At 39.5% G+C, this 20,000-nt stretch overlaps 1 protein-coding gene across 3 annotated transcripts in view; it reads left to right on the top strand.

Annotated features, from left to right (window-relative positions):
- The window catches only part of hdac7a (histone deacetylase 7a), a 63,065-nt gene that overhangs the window by 15,346 nt on the left and 27,719 nt on the right, over positions 1-20,000 (top strand). The window contains exons 1-2 of one of the 3 annotated variants that reach the window (XM_063885737.1): positions 1,163-1,400; positions 2,482-2,550. Coding sequence is in view for 1 of the 3 variants with exons in the window: in XM_063885728.1 (XP_063741798.1) it covers positions 2,482-2,550 (69 nt within the window). In the remaining 2 variants the exon portion in view is untranslated. Of the gene's footprint in view, positions 1-1,162; positions 1,401-2,481; positions 2,551-15,580; positions 15,606-20,000 lie in introns of those variants that run through there. The other 2 variants (XM_063885728.1, XM_063885745.1) reach the window with 2 other exon arrangements.

Here is a 20,000-nt window from a genome sequence, read left to right as displayed (position 1 = left end):
ACGGTTGCATAGTGTAGGCCTTTCAGTGAATGAAGAGTACAATAGAGAGTAAAGCTGTTTGTATAATCTGCTCAACAATATATGACATTGTTACTGGGCCCACAGAAGGTATTTCAAACATTTCTTCACAAAGGCCCTCCCAACAGGCTTTCTTCTTCTGTTGTTGTTGACGACGTAAAAACATTGCTCAAGAGTGAGGTTGTTAATCAAAATATTACAAGTTGATCTTACTCAATAGAAGTATACACCTTTATATTAAAGGTAAATAAGTTGCAAAAGGCAACCAAAGGCCCCAGAACATGTTCACTGGCAGGAAATTAAAATGACTAAATGTTTGTAGACATTAGAGACATGGTTTTCTGCAAAACCCTCATTATCTCTCCGAAAATATTTGTGAAAAAATATATGCATCCTTCAATGTGTGACGTGCATAGAATGTAAGTATTTTTGATTTTTTCCTCATTGTTTTCAAGGTGGGGCCCCCAACAGAATTACAATTATTTTAAAGGTTACATTAAACATTTGGTAGACATATGACTCCATTAAGAGATTTTCTTGTCACAACCTACATTACAGTAACATTACATTACATTCAATATGCATACTTTCATACTTATGTATTATGTCATTTAGAATCACAAGCTCAGGAACCAATACAATGGACACATCATGGGAATGTTACATTACGAGGTGTCTCCATAACACTTAGGAGAGCCACATGTTGGTCCAAAAGATACTGTTTCCACCTTTTAAAAAGTTAACACACTGAGTGAAACAGTAGGCTGTTTGTAATCTTCGGAAATAGTTATCTACTAAAAACGCTTAAGTATCAGCACTTCAAGAGTGCCGTATGCAAAAGGAGAAGTTAAACACTTAGTTAAACAAAAGTTAAGCACATCTTGAAAATTGAAACCAAACTTGCTCAGAATTGTTTTCAGGGACCTCCAAAGGTGATGCTGTTGGTGGTTTTGAGTGGTTTGACAGCAGATGGAGCCACAGTGTAGGGGCCATTTTTTGTAATTGAATCAAGTTAAAGACTAGTTATATGAAGCCAAGCGGTGATTGGCTGCAGAGTTCAACCAATGGGAGTGAGTCGCTGCGGTAAAACAATAGTTCTGAATGTCCGTGTGAAGTCAAGGCTATTTTTGGTGGGTCCCGCCTAGCTTGCTATTTCTGTCAGCAGGAGAGCGGAGGGGCCGGACTTTTCTTTTCTTCAACTTGCCTCTGAGAAGAATCTTTTCTTTTCCTCCTCCTCTGTACTGCTGACAACCCCAGCGGAGCTCACCATCACCTCCCGTCGGCTTTTTGCAGCTCTTTTCGGATGTACGAGGACTTGTTTAGCTGGATTATTTTCAAGAGTTTGGACTTTTAGGAAGCTTTTAGGTGTTGCGTCTTACAAGGTAGGCAACACGATGTGTGTGGTAACAGCTGGGAGTTCGTTCTTTGCTCGTAACTGGTTGAATGTGCTGTTTTTGTATGGGAGTTTTGAATTGCTACATGAAGATATGCCCGGTTCCTGCGCAGGTGTTTAAATTGGTCACGAGCGCACCGAAGTGACACGTTTGATTGCGTTGCTAAAATATAACCCCGAACTACACTGCACATTTAAACTAATGTGTTGTAATAAAAGCGTTGTTTAAGGGTTATTATAATGATAAATGCGGGTTTACAACTACGGGAAAGTCCCTATAAACTATTTATAACAAACAGAATGTTACCACCGCTCTATTAGGGTAAAAAATAACCAATAACAGTTTGATAAATTGGATTAAATCCCCGTAGGTCATTGTACATATAGCCTTATTTTGTGGTTGGGTCCCTAAACAGAAACACATAATGTTTTGTTGAAATGACTTTAAGTGCGAGCCTCAACGCTGCCATTCTTTTATTGTACCAATGAAAAATAACTTAAGATACATGAGTTACAATATTATTTACATTTGTCCCAGGTGTTTATCCCCAATTAGATCTTTTGCAGCTGAACAGATATTTCATCAACAGCAACACACACACACACACACACACACACACACACACACACACACACACACACACACACACACACACACACACACACACACACACACACACACACACACACACACGCACGCACGCACGCTCTGGTTGCCTACTTTTCTACTTGTTTTGACTCCTTTGTGTGTGTTCATTTCTGCTTGCCCAGTCACCTTTCCCACACACATTTTTTGATCCTTCTATAGAAATCCGTGTGAAATATTAGGGATTACATCACAAAATTTTGCCCAGCCGCACCCATCAGGTGGCCAAGTCATCCGCCTCTGTTGGCCACAAGCAAGAATTACAGCAACTTCTGTGGGATAGTTTATGGTGTGAAAATTAGAGTTTTAGATATGCAACAGCATTATTTTGTAGCTCAGAGCTACCACGTTTGCTTGTTTTATTCATCAAGTGTTATGTTGTTTATTTCTGCAGCATTTCACTCTTTTATTTTTGTCTCCACAGATGGAATCAGCACCTCCAGGAACATCATAACAGAAGACATACAGAAGAACATATTTCTTGCAGTGACAGGTAGGACTTTAAAGCTCTAAAGATAACAAACAAAATACCAACTGTAACTAAATGAGTAGTTGTGTTGCAGGTTGTTAATATTTGACTTGTTAAAGTTTGGCCAGCGCCGGCAGCTCTGAAGCATTCGTATGGAAAAATGCTGCTAGTCTGCAGTCAACCCCTCAGGACTACATCTTGTCCTCTTTACAACATTTTTTTTACAGCATACACACACATTACACAGCCTGGGTGACAGAAGTTTTTCCAGTGAGAATGATCTAAGCTGTTTAATTCTCAGAAGAAGTGCAGTAAAGTGCAGAGCAGGTGTTGGCCTAGTTGGAAAGACACACTCGGCCCGCTGTGTTTCTTTACGTGTGGGTTTAGAAATGCTGTGGGTCATGCAGAAGTGTGGCTAATTATGTGTCAGAATATACATTTATGTTCAACGTAAGATATTTATCGTTACGCGAGTTGGGTAAAAAAAAACTTCCAGTTGTAGTTGTTCTAATAAAAAGTAATGTAATGCTGAGTTCTAATTAGTCTTGTGGAAAATGATGCTTATATCTAGTAGGAGGATTTACTTCCAAATAACTTTTCCGATTTCTTCCTTATGGTCTGGTTTATCTTCAAATCCTGGCATTTAATCTTAAAAACGTCTTCTTGTGCAATTGAAACAAACATGAAACATCTGGAAACATAGAAACCTATTTCCTGCAAATATTTCCCCACATATTTCCAGTTGCAAGTGTTTTTCATTTGTCATGTAATTGCTGTGTTTTCATTTGAATGTTTTCACGGTTATTACTGGTACGATGCAGGATGTAAAGAACCTTAGGTAACCCTTAAACACTTATCTCATCCTGCTTTATAGAAAATCGAACATTTAAACTTATTATGAAACTACATTGGGCATTGGGAATGTCTTTCTTTGTAATAACCTTCAATTCCCATTGCAACGGCAGCAGTTATACTGTATATCTTTATGGCAAACTTCTCTCCATTCTGCTTTCCCCATATATAAACACATTATACAACTGCAACACTTGGTTAATTTCCTTCTAAATGAATCTGCCATTTTTTTCTCTCCACTAACAGATGAATTGTTTCGTATATTAAATGTTAGAAAATAGTGAAAAATGTCTCAAAGTCCAAGTTAATTTCTTAAAACACTTTTTTCTTCAGTCAAATTCCATCACTTTAACATGATAGAAAACAAAGGAAAGCTGAGAAAAGTTATATTTTAGCAGCTGAAAAGGACATTTTCTGCCACTTTTGCATTTAAAAGATTAATTGATCATCATAATTGTTTTCAAACAGTTTTCTCTAGATCAACTTATTTTTTGAGCTCTTTCTTCAGAAACATCACTGCGACTCAGCTTGCTTAGCATTGACTCACATGGAAAAAACTCCAGAAGGTTTTTTTTTTCCACCTGAGATCAAAATGTATTTAATCCGCTGCTCCACCCATCGGGAACAAGTCACCCGGCTGTTTCTTTGTCTCCTGCCTTTTTAGTTTAGATTAGCATTCTCCACTGTGTGATCACACTGTGTAGGATTACAATGCATGACTCTCTGAATGGGAGTCGGCTCTCGCTGTGCCAGGCTCCGCTGACTGTATGCTAACCAAGGCCCGCTACATTGTGTGTGTGTGTGTGTGTGTGTGTGTGTGTGTGTGTGTGTGTGTGTGTGTGTGTGTGTGTGTGTGTGTGTGTGTGTGTGTGTGTGTGTGTGTGTGTGTGTGTGTGTGTGTGTGTGTGTGTGTGTGCGGAAAAACCTGGTGAGGTCATGGCCGTGGCTGTAGAGTCTGGTTACACGTGTGTTGTCCACACAGAGCAACTGACACTGGCTCTTTCTCCTTTTGTGTTCATCTCTAATCTATCTCTCCTTACTCCATACAACCTCACATGAAAGTCTTTCTTTACTAGTGCCGGGCGCAGCCGTCTCTGAAGTTGGAGACTGGTTATCAGTCTAAGGTGGCAGCAGTCTGGGCCAGATGTGTTTTTTAAAAGCTTATACAGCTCAAACAGCCCTTTAAACTACCCAGACTGCTATAATAGTCCTGCAGGCCACCAGGATTTGCAGCAACCGCAAAGCTCTTCCCAAAAAAAGACTCCAACACATGTTTTTTCAGGAAGTGTGCACACTAACAGTACCTGTCCGGCTCACTTAAGTAGGGAGAAACTGTAGGGCCAGATAACAATATCACATATCCTCTGCCTGGTCCTGCTTTCCAACCACTTGGGTCAGCTGACTCAGGCACTTTGTTTTCTTTGTCACTGATTCATGTTAAATGTGAGATCTGAGGAAGGGTTAGTTACAGAACATGAAGTGGAAATGATGGGAACATTTTGTTTTACTTTGAATATCAACCAGAAACCAGACAACTATTGATTATTTAAATAGTCAAAATGTAAGTTCATTAATTCAAACATTAATTGACGAATTGTTTCAGCATTTTACATATTTTTTTCTTTTCTTATATGTCAGTACTGTGCAGATTTGACGAAAAATTTGAGTTTGTGAAAAACCTTTATTCCACAAAATTCCTGTTAAGCCTTTGCTCTGGTTTAATGTTTTTTTCTTTATCCTGCCACTTCTCTTCCTCACTGCTTTTATAAGTCGCAGTAACCTGACCTAATTTAATCAACAGTTCAGCCTATTTATTGAGCGCTGCTGTTATATATCACTGAAAATCATACAGGAATGGTTATGCTGCTGCAGCTACTACACTGTTTATCCAACACTAAATTACGCTCCGTATTAAATTCCTTGTGTGAGTGGTGTTTTTGTTCCAAAAGTCATTAAATTCCAGCTGCGGAAAATTCACCTATTTGTACTGATCACCAACCATAATAACCTCTGAAGAAATATTGTGATCTTTTTGAACTAGGGGACCCCCTAAAGCCAGTGCGGACGCAAACTGTGCTGTAGTTGTGGTAGTAATGGTAGTAATAGTAGACGGCAGGGAAGGAGGTGGCTATTTTTGACTCGCTGAACAAATGGCTCGATTGTCCTGCCTCTAGGTGCATGAAATCACTTGATATGTCGGGGGTAATGTAATATAATGCTCTCTAAGGGGGCCCACGGCACTGTGTGTGTGTGTGTGTGTGTGTGTGTGTGTGTGTGTGTGTGTGTGTGTGTGTGTGTGTGTGTGTGTGTGTGTGTGTGTGTGTGTGTGTGTGTGTTCTTTTCATGGCTGTTTATTGAGTGTCTTTTTCTGTCTCTCTGCACGTATAACTGGGACACAGAGGCTTGTGTGTGAGTGTATGCGGTGTGGCCTGAGGTAACATTGTCCTTAACATTTTAGTAGTGTGTCAAATCAATTTATGTTGCGTTAACCTTTGAGCTACAGGCTCCTTGCTGTGGTCAGCTGGGTAATTGGTGTGCTGTTGGCCTCCAGCCGCAGTCTGCATCCAACTCTCTCTCTGGGTCTTTCTCATACACACAGCACCGTCACGTACACACACTTAATCCAGTTTTCCTAAGGATTTATTCCTGTGGCATTTGAGGGGGGAGGGCTTTAATTTTCATTCAGTGCTCCACACCAGAAACCTTGGACAAGGGTTCCCACGGTCATGGTCAACTTGGACGGGTCATTGAATTTAAAACTCATATTTCAGGCCAACAATAGTTATGGAATCTTGTTTAATAGAAATAATTGTTACAGTAATCTCGCCTGGAGTTTGAATCTGAGATGTTAAAGAATGTAGAGCAGGTGATTATTACATACAGTTAATATTAAATAGCATGTTTTATGTACACTTACGTTGATGCATTGCTTTTCAGATTTGCATGCAACATTTGTTTATAATCCAACACAATAAGTGTACACTGATAATATAACCGGCTCTATTTTACAAGACGGTAATATAAAAATAAATCTGCTTATAGTTTACAGTATTTAAAATATGAACATAACTAACTGTACTAAATTGTAGAAGTTTGCAGGATACGTTTTATACAGTAAGGATTTCAAATACAATACATCATGCAGTTCTGTTATATGATGCGAATTTCATGGACATTTTGATAATCGATCCTCGAAAAGTTTTGAAAATGTTTTAGAAACCTGCATGGATTAAAAAAGCATTTTGAGTCTGCAGTGATTCTCTTTTAACCCTTCCAAATGTAGTTTTATGTAGTATCTCAGGTTATACACACACTGTTTTCAATCAGACTTTTTGGAAAGCTTAATTCTACTACACCATGTGAGCCTGTAATGTTGAGTAGCTCATCAAGACATTCTGACCAGAATTTGATCATTCAGTGACATTTGGGTGCCTAATTCAATTAAAATAATGTAAAGAAGCTTTGATTGTCTATTTAAAACATAAAGCTTTCAGGAATGCTCATTCGGTATTATGCATGCTTGAATGCTTGAATTGACACCATGATATCTGATTAAAGGCCTGCCCTATATATCAGTCTAGCTTTCCAACCAGACACCTCGCTGAGAGTAATGTGCGGCTCACATTCACTCCAGAGCGCTGGGGTTACTGACACTGACCTCGGATCAGATAGCTTGTCGTTAGCACACAGGCAATAGGATCCCGTCTTGTCTCGACGGAATCCTGCCTCTACATTATTGTCTCCAGTGATGTTTACAGATTCAAGCTATGTTTATTTAATTATTTATTGTCTGCCTGTGTTTTTCTCTGTTGGTTTGTGTACACCACTTTGCAGAAAACAGACAGCCCTACTGCAGAAAGAGTGAAATATTAGGTAGTAGTAAACTGTGAAAAAGTGTGGAATATGTTCAATATCACGAGGAGGAAGCGTCACAGATGCACAATGATATGCATGCAGTGATTTGTGAGCGTGCATGTTTGCTGTTCTTCTGAACATTTCTAACTAATGTATGGCACATTTAGAAAACATGAGCTCAGTGTCAAACAGAATACTATCATCAGCTTAAAACAAGTACTGTAAATGACCAAACAATACCATTTTAAATGAACCACACTAATGCTACTGTTTTCTGTTCAGATCATTGTCATTTCTGTCAAGTGATCCGATTAAGTAATCAGAAAAACGGATATCGATTGACCACTTTGCAACTCTTATTTGAAGTTTGTCAACTCGATGTGTTTACCGTGTTCTTGCACTGCAAAGGCATTGAATAGAAAAATGAAGGCGATCAGGAAATGAAAAGCAGGGGTTGAATGCATTGCCCCTAATTTAAAACATTTACTTAACAGCTGCCCCAAACTGCTAAAACATGCTCTGTGTTATATTTGTAGATAGATAGTAAAACATTGAGAGACCACTCCAAACGTTTCTTAAATCTTTATCTCTACATGTATGGCAGTGTCTGTCTAATTCCAACACAGAAAACAACAGTATTTATAGAATACAATAATAATTCTAAAAAATCATTTAACTCAAAGACATACCTATAAATGATAAAAGGAGAAAATGATAATGCTGAAGTGGTCTCTTAATTTTTTCTGCGGCTCTATATATAAGATAGTGTTCATTTACCATGAGCCAGAGAAGAAACCTTTTGCTACTTCTGCTTAAGGAACTACTAATCCTCTTAAAAGTTCTTAAGGGCTGAAATGCTTTGTGAACAACTTTTATCTTTACCGGGACTTCACAGAAATGGAAAATTCTTAGAAAACCTCATAATACCAAGATATTTCTCAGAGTTATGTCACGAGTAACGACTCATTGAAGATGGAAACAGAGTGAACGCCGTCCCAGGCCATTAACACTCATGTGCAGAGTTATGGTAGTTGTGTAGTCTGGGTAGGTGATATTTCTGTTACTGTAAGCTATTTCTGACATGCAATTTGCCATCAACATTTTGTGAAGAAGAGGTAGATAGAAAACTACTTGATTTGTCCAAGCAACAAGTGTTTCAACTCAAATCAAAACTAGATAGCACTCTAGCACAGACCACCACAAGCCAATGGTGCATTCACACCCTCTGTACATCGTCACATTCCCCAAGTTGGGAAATAGTTCTTAAAATGTCTCTGTGATCATGAGCATGGCAGCTTAAAGTGGAGACAACAAGGACAATAAAAAGAAGACGTGTTGTGCTTTATTTAACCACTTGATATATGTGTCCAAGTTACCCTATTGTGCATTGATGAAAGCAAAACACAAGTCGTTAATCAGCCTTCAATTTCTGATGTTCTCCAAAATTGATATGTTTTTCCTTGGCCCGTGCTACATCCTTCTACTAAGATTCATGAACATCGGGCCAGTAGCTTTTCCGCTGACGGACAGACAAATAGAATCACCGAGCCAAAAACATATCCTCCTTGGCGAGGTAACTATTGATTTTCCAGCAACTTTAAGCCTTTCTAAAGGCTCAAACCGTTCACATCTTTTTGTCTGTGTCTCTCTGTGTGTGTGTGTCTGTGTGTGTGTGTGTGTGTGTATGTCTGTGTGTGTGTGTGTGTGTGTGTGTGTGTGTGTGTGTGTGTGTGTGTGTGTGTGTGTGTGTGTGTGTGTGTGTGTGTGTGTGTGTGTGTGTTCACCCCTGACCAGAGTGCAGAGCATGTGCAGGAATGTTAATGTCTTCTGCCTTTGTTGTCCGTGCAGACAGCCGAGTGTGACTGTGCATATTCATGAAGCTTCCTTCCTGGAACACGTTAACTTTTACCAAGGAATGAAAAATAACATGATAAATAAGAACGTTGGAAAAGAAGGCAGAAAGAGTACAGAGATAGATTCCCAGTGTGTATGTTCAGATAGATGAAATGTAGGTTAAAATAACAGCAGGAAGTAACGGAGGCAGATAAGAGACCCATGTTAATGAATCCTACACCAACACTTGAGTTCATTGATGTTTTGAGATAGAGGAACCGACATTGTTTTTTCGTTGTCACTATAAACAAAATCTGCACGTGATATGGTCATACTCTCCAGCGACTTATAATAAGTTATTGGATTTTCTTGCCCCTTGTTTTTAGGTTTATTAGCGGCAAAGTGAATATGCATGTCTTTACTCTTAGTGGTTTTTCTTTTGCATTTATTAAATTCTCTTTTTTTTAATATTTGAAACCAGTTTATTGAACTGAAATTGGGAACTTGTCTTTTGTTTCATAGCACACTATACAGCCGCGGAAAAAATTAAGAGACCACTTCAGCATTATCAATTCACTTGTTGTATTATTTATAGACATGTCTCTGAGTTAAAATATGTTTGTATTGTATTCTATAAACTACTGACAACATTACTCTGTGTTGGAATTCAACAGACACTGGAATGGCTGCCATACATGTAGAGATAAAGATTTAAGAAACATTTGGAATGGTCTCTCAATTTCTTCCAGAGCTATATGTGTTCAACTTGTTTTAATATGAGCTTGTGCTTGGCAAATCTAGACCTAGCTGCTCTGGTTCTTATCTAGAAAGGCCTTTGCTGCTGATTGTGGTCTTTGTAGCTACCAATCTCTCCTCCACTCACACAGGCTATCAGTGTGTCAGTCACCAAGTCACCACTGTTTTCCCGATTCACTGTTTTCACCACTGATAACCAGTGAGATCATTCATCTCTTTGGAAATCATTTCCCTTTCAGCTTTGCAAAAATATTTGTGAAGAGCTTAAGCAATGAACACTGAAGAGATGTGTGGTATATTTCTGCCTGATTAAACATTGTGTTTCCAACTATCAGTGTGAGTATCCTGTGTGTGTTATAAAAGATAAATGGGGGGGGGCATCCCGTTTTAGTGAGCTGCTTTTGCGTTGAGTGGCTTTATCTGTGTTCGGAAATGTGGAGAATGTGTTTGATGCTAAGAGCAGAAGTGTGTGTGTTTGAGAAAAGGAGAATGGACAGGTCTGTACAATTGCTTGCATGTTTTCACTTTCAGGTCAAATGCGATCCTGCACTGATTTTAAATATGTTTTGAGATCTGATAGAAACAAAAAAAGTTGCCTCGGGAGTTTGACTAAGCACCAACATTTTAAGCAAGTGTATTTATATGTTGCACACCATCTGTGTAATGTGGAAAATATTGGAGACGTAATGTAAATGCTCTGTTGGGTTGAGGCGAGGTGTGGTGCATGAGTCATCATACAATGTTTCTCATAATTCTCATGAAAAGATTTTCTTGCTGTCAATTTCCTGCTTGTTGCATGCACACAGAAAGACACGGTTTCTATCTTCACATGGAACAACATGCTTATGTTATGGGAAAAAGTGGAATTTGGTTAAAGTAAAAAAAGTGGTAAAGTTTAGTCGACATGTTTGGTATCTCTTGTGGTGCTTTGAATTTATCTGCAGCATTGGTGTCTTACAGACAGAAGTATCCTAGTCCGATATATCATCAATCAGATACTCTTACTGGTGTGTAAATAACCCATCCTCTTCTCTCACAGGTTTTTGTTTTCCTCTAGTTCTACGAAGCCTAGAAGCAATGTAAATCGGCTGTTTGCTCACCAGGAATTTTCCGGACAATGTGGTCCCACACGGACGTTTCACAGACTGTGTACTAGAGAGCTTGCAGGGTAATATCAGTTTAATATCCGGCCAGAAAGCTTAGGACATTTGCACTCTCACATCTCTGAAAAAGGTTCAGATGTTTTCAGAGATGCATGTGTGAAAGAGGCTTTGCAGACCACTTCAGACACAGAACACTGCCTCCTTTTTGACACATCTGAAGTGTCCACAGACCAAACAATGAATGCCATGCAGCCTCTTCTGTTTGTAACCAATCCAATAGATCACTTGTCAATCAGACATGGGGTTCATTTCTCTTCTGTGTGGTTATGCTACCTTCAAGGCTCAACCACTTCTTCTGTTTAGTCTCACACACTAGAACCAACATGAGGAATGTTTAGAACTGATAATTGAGATATCTTTGTTGACTTGAGTACCACCAGAGTGCAGAGAAGTGACTGAGTGGGGATTTTGTCTTTGTAGTCCACGCAGGAGGAGCATTGTCTGTCATTTGTCAAGCTGCATAGTACACCTGGTGTCTCCTCTGACAGACATTCCCTTATTACCTGTGTGTGTGATGAGGGAGTGCTTCTAAACATCCATCTTCAAGCCAATTGCAACAGCAGGTTGAGCTAAAGATGACAGACAAACGAGGAATGTGAATGTGTGTGTGTGCATTGTGTGTGCTTGTGACCTGTGTGTGAGTTATGTAAATAGCTTTATCAATGGCATGCAGACCTAAGGCACCTGTTTATTTGAAGCAGAGCAGGATGCAATAGCTTGCTAGGATTCCTCTTTAACAAGCTCGCACCACGTTCATAAATCTCTCTGAGAGGACCAAGAGGCAGCCAAATATAGAAGCCTGCTTTTTTTGTAACCTCGTTTCCTGTGATCACTTTGAGTCAAACATTAATGTTGTCCAGATGTGTAGCATGACCCTAAACAAAAGCTCTACTTGAATTTGATAAGACACCAAAAAGTTAACATTTCTGAGTCTTCTATTTTTATTGTGTATTCCTAACATTTCAACAACACGCTAATTCTTGGTCATTTCTGGCCTCTTAAAATGAAGAACTGTTTGTGCAAAATCTGAAATTCAAGCATTAAAATAAGTACATTTCATTGTAGATGATACAATATGGCTTATGTATTGGCTTTCTCTCATTTACAATGTCCTGCTGCTTTTCCCTGCACCAAAATGGGTGGTAAAGTTGAGTTTTTTGCAGACTGTAAAAATCACTATAGAGTAACAGTGCTGATAGGGCATTAAATTGTGATTACGTTGCTCGTTAAAAGTTATTTGTTGAGTCATGAAGGATTAACTCATCAATCTGTTTTATTTACTTGGCCATAAATACATCCTACTTTCCCGAAACATTAACACCCGTTTCTGCAAAAATGTCGACATGTCAGTACGGGGAGAAGAACACAAAGTACTCCAGTTCATAACATGACAGATCATTAGGGAGTATCTTAGCGTGGATGTTCCAGTCTGTAAAAGAGGAGAACATAAAATCATCCTTGTTTTGAGGAAGGCTTACATAAAGGGAAACCAACAAGACGCACCTAGAGGATTTAGGTGTCCTCACTTAACCCTCCGAGATGTGAACACCAGCTAAATGTTCCCACTTCAGAGGGTCATCTACATCTCGCTACCCTTGTTATACACACATACACACACACATACACATACACACAGCAGAGACTGGATCTTAAAGTTGTCGACAGCCACGCACACTACCATTTACACTTGAACACACTCAAGTATGCACCAACGGAGCAACACCATAAATATAGACATAGTTTGGTGACAGCTGTAGGCAGTCATGCCGACACACTCTCACACACACACACACCACAGTCTGGCCAGCTGCTAGGGGCAGAGGAGAGGTTTTGAATGGGAGTGACAGCTGTGGATTCCTCAGAATGAGAGAGGGGGAAAGAGAGTAAGTGAGAGGCATAGTTTGAAGACGGCATGAGTGAGGGTCAGCGGGAGAGTGAAAACAAGAATGGCAAAGAAAGAAAGAGAGAGACCAAGATGCATATTTAGAAGTGGGAACACTAATGATATATTCTTCTTGTCTTTATGTGAAAATCATTTTAGATACCTGAGTTATTTCATGCAATAAAGCGGATTGAAAGACATTTATTTGAACTGATACAAAGAAAGGTGTTATGACAGGAAGTACGACTGGTTTTCACACACAGAGTACAAAAAACACTTTGCTTTCCCTTTAACAAAATGAATTGAATGTCTTAGATGATGCATACATGATTTAAGTCAATACATATTTGAGTTTAGAATGACTGATGTGTTTTGGCTCTGCATGTTACACACACAATGGAGTCCTGAAAGTATTGAGGTCTGATCACAGAGAGCTCCCAGAGTAACGAGCATGTGATCCTAACTGTCAGTCACACACTATTCATAGAGATCCTGTGTTGTGCAAGGCGGATTTAGCAACTCTGTAGAATTTTTTAGTTAGTGCACCATTACTTATGCTGTTAGAGTCGTGTTTTCTATACTGATACATGCGTTTATGCCTTCATGACTAATTGTTGCAAACCACATTAAGTTAAGCTATGAATTTCCAGAAGAAGGGAATTGATTGATTTTAAAAAATAGTGGAAACCTGTGTGTTATCATGAGCTGCTACACCCTATATGATTAAACAGAAAAATACACTCAGAGCACCACCTACCTACAGAGACTTAAATGCCGCCAACAGGAAATCCTGGGAGAGAGGTATCACGTTGGTGCAACCAGTTTGATTGACTGCTGGTCGCTGCAGGAACATCACACCACCACACTTCCCCAAAACTCAACTATGAATACTGTAGAGTTGCAAATCAGTCAGAGTCAGCTGAAATGACCCATGCTGGAGAATTCTAACAGACCATAGACATAATGTGTGTCTGCACGCAGCTTTATAAACAAAACTCTATTGAAGTTGTTATGTCACGGCACATATAAAGCAATAGTTTGAGCAATACATAGCTTAGCTGAGCTTAGCTCGGTTAGTGAAGTCTACAAGAGTTCGTAGGGGTGTATGCTATAGCAGCATATTTGAAGCAAATCGCTCGTAGGTGAAAATATCAATTGGCAATAAACTGTTTCTGATTCTCACTTAGCGTACAGACATGAGGGTGTTTCTAATGTACTTTTTTATGTACGATTTTTAGAAGTGTTAACATTGAGGCCATCACAATTAAAATGGTTTAATAAAAGAGAAATACAACATGGCTGTAACATTACACCTTTACTTGGCTGGTAGCAGGGGACTGTATTCCAGTTAACAATCATTTAAAATGTGTTATTTATACAAGAATACAATTAGAATGTTTTTTGCACATATTTGAAATAAAACGTAAAAAAAGGAGGTTATAACTATAATAATGGGCTAAACGCTCTATAGAAACCCATTTTTTGTAACGAAGTCCACATTCTTTTCAATTGCCAGCATGAACTTTAGGACCGATACATATTCTGATTATTATTTTTTATAACATTAATTCTCATCAAACGAATACCAAAACAGCCAATAAGCTTTTTTTCTAAATGATATGTTATTCCTTTCGAAACAGTATCAACAGAGCCGTTAAATGAGGTTATCATGAGCCTCTATGTTCTCAGCTTTTGATCAGCAAGTATTGCAAAAGTTCTACTGTATCTATTTTCGAAACTTATTTGATGTCAAGTATTTATTTACGCCCATTGAGTCGCACAAACAATCAGAACAGATGAGACACAATTTACCTGGATTATCAATAGTTTACTCAGTAGTTTTCCATGTCCCTGTAAAGCCTGTTTGTTTGTTCAGCGCATCAGTGTGTTGCCTTCAGGGCCCCAGTGTTAGTCATTAATCTGACGTGTTAATGGATGTCGAGCCCTCAGCTGTTCCCCAAAGCCATACATTGAGAGGAGCAGTGATTTGGGAATGTGTGAGCAATAGAAGCTGTAGTTGTTTTGGTTTGACCATCTGAGCGTGTAGTCCAGTGGGGGAACTTTACTGCCCTGGGGCTCAAGGGCACTGCGGCAGCAGCGTCACAACAGCAGCAGGGGGAGGCAGGGGGAGGAAATGAGAGTCTAAACTCGGCTCTTAAACAGGAAGCCACCCTGGTTCTCTCATTGTTGTGTTTTTATAGACTCAACTTCCTGCAAGCCTGTCCACCCCTGTTACCATGGTTATGATCCCTGTTGTTTATGGGATGGATGGTAAAGATCCTGCACTGGAAAAGGCTGAGGGTCATCACTGGGCAGAGTGTGTAGGATTTGTAACATTAGGGAAGATAAAGCTTCTTATAGTGCTGGGAAGTGTAGAGGTTTGTGTTATTTCATTCGCCTGCATTGTTCTTAATTTAGCTCTCATTGTCTTCAATTTGAGCGGTTTTCTGTGTGCAGTCAGCAGATACCTTCATTGACAAGGTGCTTCAACTAAATGAAATTACGAAATGAACAGCTCCGTGTCGGGTCAGGGTCAACAAATAGACACAGAGCTAGAAAGAGGCTGGAAGAAGAAGAAAGAGAAGGAGTTAAAGAAAAGAGGATGTGGCCGACAGTAAAAAGATGACTGGAGGGGAGTGGAGCTCTCTGTCTAATTATAGCTCCTGCTGTGAGCAGGCCGAGACAGAAGTGCTACTCGGGGTTTTCACAGAGCCGGATATTGACAAAGACAAACACGGGTATGTGCTTTTGACTTAATTTCTTGTGTGTCTGCGTGTGCAGAGCGTTGTTTTTGTGGACTTTTAGAATTTGTGAATGAGAGGTGAAGCCTGTTGTGTCAAACTCCTTGGAATTTAGCGCTGTGGTGGGTGTTTGTGAGAAACTGTGAGGCTGATTTGAGCCCGGCTTGGAGTAGAGGGGTAGAGAGAAGTAGAAAGGAACAACTTACTACTTCTGTTAATTATTCTTGTACTAATTCATTCCTTTTTTGTCCGCCTCCCTATTTTGTGACTTCTTCTGCTGCTCGTACCGCTAGAACACTTGCTTAAACATCAGATACACTAAGCGAGTGATGTACTCTGTGTGTGTGTGTGTGTGTGTGTGTGTGTGTGTGTGTGTGTGTGTGTGTGTGTGTGTGTGTGTGTGTGTGTGTGTGTGTGTGTGTGTGTGTGTGTGTGTGTGTGTTAAAGCTAGCTGACCTAAAAGACAACGGCCTTGGATGTTTATGGAAACTTAGTGAGGACTTAGGAAACTGGACCCATGCTGCATTATACATCAACCTTACCCTGTTGCTTTAACAAACACACGTACACTCACATTCATCTCAGTCTGTGATACACACACACATAAGCATTTTTAACACTGTTGTGCTTGCCTATCACACACGTCCTCATTTCCAAAGTTTATTTGCTAATTCATTTGAAAACAAAAACATCCTGTTTTTATCAATCAACTAAATTGCTCAAACAGTTGTCATGTGAACCCTGGGCAGTTATTTAGGGCTTATTTGTTTTTTCAGATTTTTCAGAATTCGGATTTCAGATCCATTTACACTTCCTGCTATGATAAATAGAGGCAGGAGGATAACTGTTTACAAAAACAAATGAGGTTAAAAAAGCCCTTTTTAAGGAATAATTTTGGTATACGTTTTACATTTCCAATTCAGGAAGAGAGGGATATTAAGGTCTTGACAATAACAATTCATATTTAGTTATTGGCGCTGTTGCCCTCCAAGTCTTGTAATACTATTTGCTTCCTTTTTCCAACCAATACATTGGGCTCCAGGAAAAGTATATGAGTGTTTCTGCAATCCTTAAAAACTCTCAAATTGAATTGTTATAAATATAGGCCTTTAAAAGTCTAAAACTGGTCTTAAACCTGATTGTTGAGTGAAAATAAAGGTGTTCCACTTCCGTCTGAATGTGCATAATATGGTCTAACCCTAATATATTCATTGCTATTTCACATATAACTAAGGTATTGTTTAAAAATATCCTTTATACTTCTGCTTGTATGACTGCAAGATGAATAAAAATAGAAATACTTCTCATTAATCGCTGAATATAATCTAGATCATGAAAGCGCTTGTTTTCTAGAATGCTTCTGCTACTTATTTCCCCAAACTGTTTCGCATAATGTGGGACTCTGAGAGCAGAGCATTTCACATCCAGCTCTATAATTCCTGCTGCTTGTTATCTTTTTTTTTGTGTTATTTTGGAGATCTGCTTGCTTAAGAAAAGCCAGACGTGAACCTGCGGCTTTGACCCGGCGTTTGTTTGCTTTATATGAAATGGGAACTGTTTTCTTTGGCGAAGAGCTGGAAAGACATGCCGTAAACTTGGATCAGTAATTATAGCAAACACATAAATAAACACCCACACACATAGTGACTTGTAATGTGTTCTAAGTATGTGCAATCATTTTTTAATTAAAGCTACTAGGTACAAATCTGATGTTTTTATTGCAGGGGAACACGTGGAGAGATAAGAACGAGACGTGTCAGGTTGTAGTTGCAGTTCATTCTATGCAAATAAGCTTTACAACACACTCACACACATCATAGTAACACAGCTGCATTCCACTGCAAGCTGGAGGAGAAACGGATGAAGGGAGTGATGGAGATGGAGTCAAGAGGAGAATGCTTGCTCAGCAGTGTCAGGTTGTCCAGTCCTTTTCCCTCTGTCTCCTTCTAAATCCTTTGCCCTTTTTCTTGTCTTGTTTTTTTTTTCTCTGACTCTGTTTATGACTTTCCCCTGCTTAGAATGGCCTTAATTTGCATCAGACTCGTATTGTTCCCACAGATCCCCTGAGGTAACGACATCTTTGTCTCCTGAAAGTAGCTTTAACCTCTGAAAGGTTTTATGTGATTTTGACCGGTGGAACACGGTACAGTCAAAACAGAAGTAGCTATATTTGGACCTGTGTCAAGACAGAGTGGTGGCGTCTGCACATTGGGTTGTTGACTTTGTACAGCTTGAGTGTCTACACCAGTGGCACTAAGCTCGCTGTCAGCTCCCCGTCATTGTATGGAGAGGGACTTATCTGCAGGTTGTTGCAAGATTGCTGACCGACTAGACTTTCTTGTCTTTTTTCATCTTCCTTTTCTTGCTTTTTATGCTGGTCTATAAATCTTTTCCCACCACATTGTGCATTATGGAAAAACCACTGGTTCGCTTTTTATGAAACTTAAAGGTCCCCTATTATGCAAAATGCACTTTTTGATGTCTTTTATACATAAATATGTGTCCCCGGTGTGTAAGGACACTCACAAAATGTCAGAAAATACAACCCTGTCTCTTTCCCTCCTTACCCACATCTCTAAAAACGGGGGCACAAACGATCTGATCCAGATTTGCTTCGGTTATGATGTCAGAACCGAAATGTGGGCTGGCTTTACATTGAACTCCTGACAACGTCCCGCCCACGTGACACGTCCCAACCTATCATCCCCCATATACAGTCGCGAGCTGAATCCCCTCTGCAGCACCTGTGTGTCTGTGTGTTCAGCAGGATGTCTGCAGGAGGGACTTAGAGTTGATGTATACATAATAAATATAATGTCTCTGTTCTAGTGGTAAACACTGAGAAGTGTTTCAGAAATAATGCAGGATGTGGTTTGGAACATATCATGGGGTTTAATCACGGCAGTGTTTAAATGAGTTTCTCCGTTAGCAACTTCCCTCTTCCAGCCAGCCAGTCACAGAATCAGCACTTCAGGAACAGGGCTGAAATAGAAGGGGATCAGGTATGCTACAATGGGAGATCTGTTAGCAAAATATTTCACAGAATGTTTTGTATAGATATTGTCCTACAATATATTGTTCAAATATAGCTTAATAGGAGACCTTTAGTAGGAGATTGTTCCATGGGCCAAGGGAGAACCCATTACATTTAGGAGCCAATCCAGATTATGGTGTTGATGCATAACTATTGGACCATATATTGGTGCTGCATTCAAAAGTGTTGAAATAGTTGTAGAATTGACACTAGAAAAACTCAGTTTAAGACGGAACAAAGACTCAAGGAGCTTTCAATGTCTGTAAGCAACTAAATACAACTTGAATTCATTGTATCTCTGTTGTTTGCACAGAAGTCAGAAAGCACTTGTAATCTAACTTTGGAGTTGCCATTTTTGTTTTTTAAGTCATTATTGGTTTTTTTCCTGTTTTTCTGCCCTTGGTATCACATCCTTTACCCTGTCAACATCTGTCCATATAAGGGAATAAAGGGAGTGAGGGATAGAGGAAAATAAAAACGAAGAGAGGGTGAGAATACTTTGTATATACCTGTCTTACCTGTTGAACGAGTCCTGACTAAGCAGATGACGAGTTAAAAATAAAGGAATGGAAAGGGGAGGTATCAGGAGGTGTGCTCTGCTGTGTGCATGCATGTGACAAATAAAGAGGGTTTCATCCTCCGATTCTATCTATCTATCTATCTATCAGAAGGAAGGGATTACCTAATGTCTGGCCCGCTCTGTCAGTCAACACACAAGTACACACACACACACACACACACACACACACACACACACACACACACACACACACACACACACACACACACACACACACACACACACACACACACACACACACACACACACACACACACACACACACACACACACACACACACACACACACACACACACATGAACATGCACAAGTCTTTAATGTAGTCTGTATAGACAACATGTTCCTAAGCTATCTAATCTTTCTGATAAATCAGCAACTTCCCAACGGTCTGTGTAATAACTACACGCTGTATCTCACTGTGCCGTTGGTGATTTCCATAACGATTGAAAGACACACACACACACACACACACACACACACACACACACACACACACACACACACACACACACACACACACACACACACACACACACACACACACACGCACGCACAAAACACTGTTTCAAGAGGACTAGACCTGTGGTTGTAAAAATCTCATTTTGATAACACAACGCTCAGTACTTTGACTTTAAATTGACACACCTTGAGTAGCTATAATTAAAAATACAACAGAACAAGAACAATGTTATCTCCATTATTTAGTCAAGCAGGTACATGTTGTTATAAAGCTCACCTCCTGATGATTTCAGAATAGTGGTGTAAGAGTGGTGTATT

The sequence above is a fragment of the Eleginops maclovinus genome, chromosome 1 (assembly GCF_036324505.1).
Source record: "Eleginops maclovinus isolate JMC-PN-2008 ecotype Puerto Natales chromosome 1, JC_Emac_rtc_rv5, whole genome shotgun sequence".
Lineage (NCBI taxonomy): Eukaryota > Metazoa > Chordata > Actinopteri > Perciformes > Eleginopidae > Eleginops > Eleginops maclovinus.
Note: the sequence above shows the minus strand (reverse complement) of the source record. Positions and strands in the feature narration are given on the sequence as shown.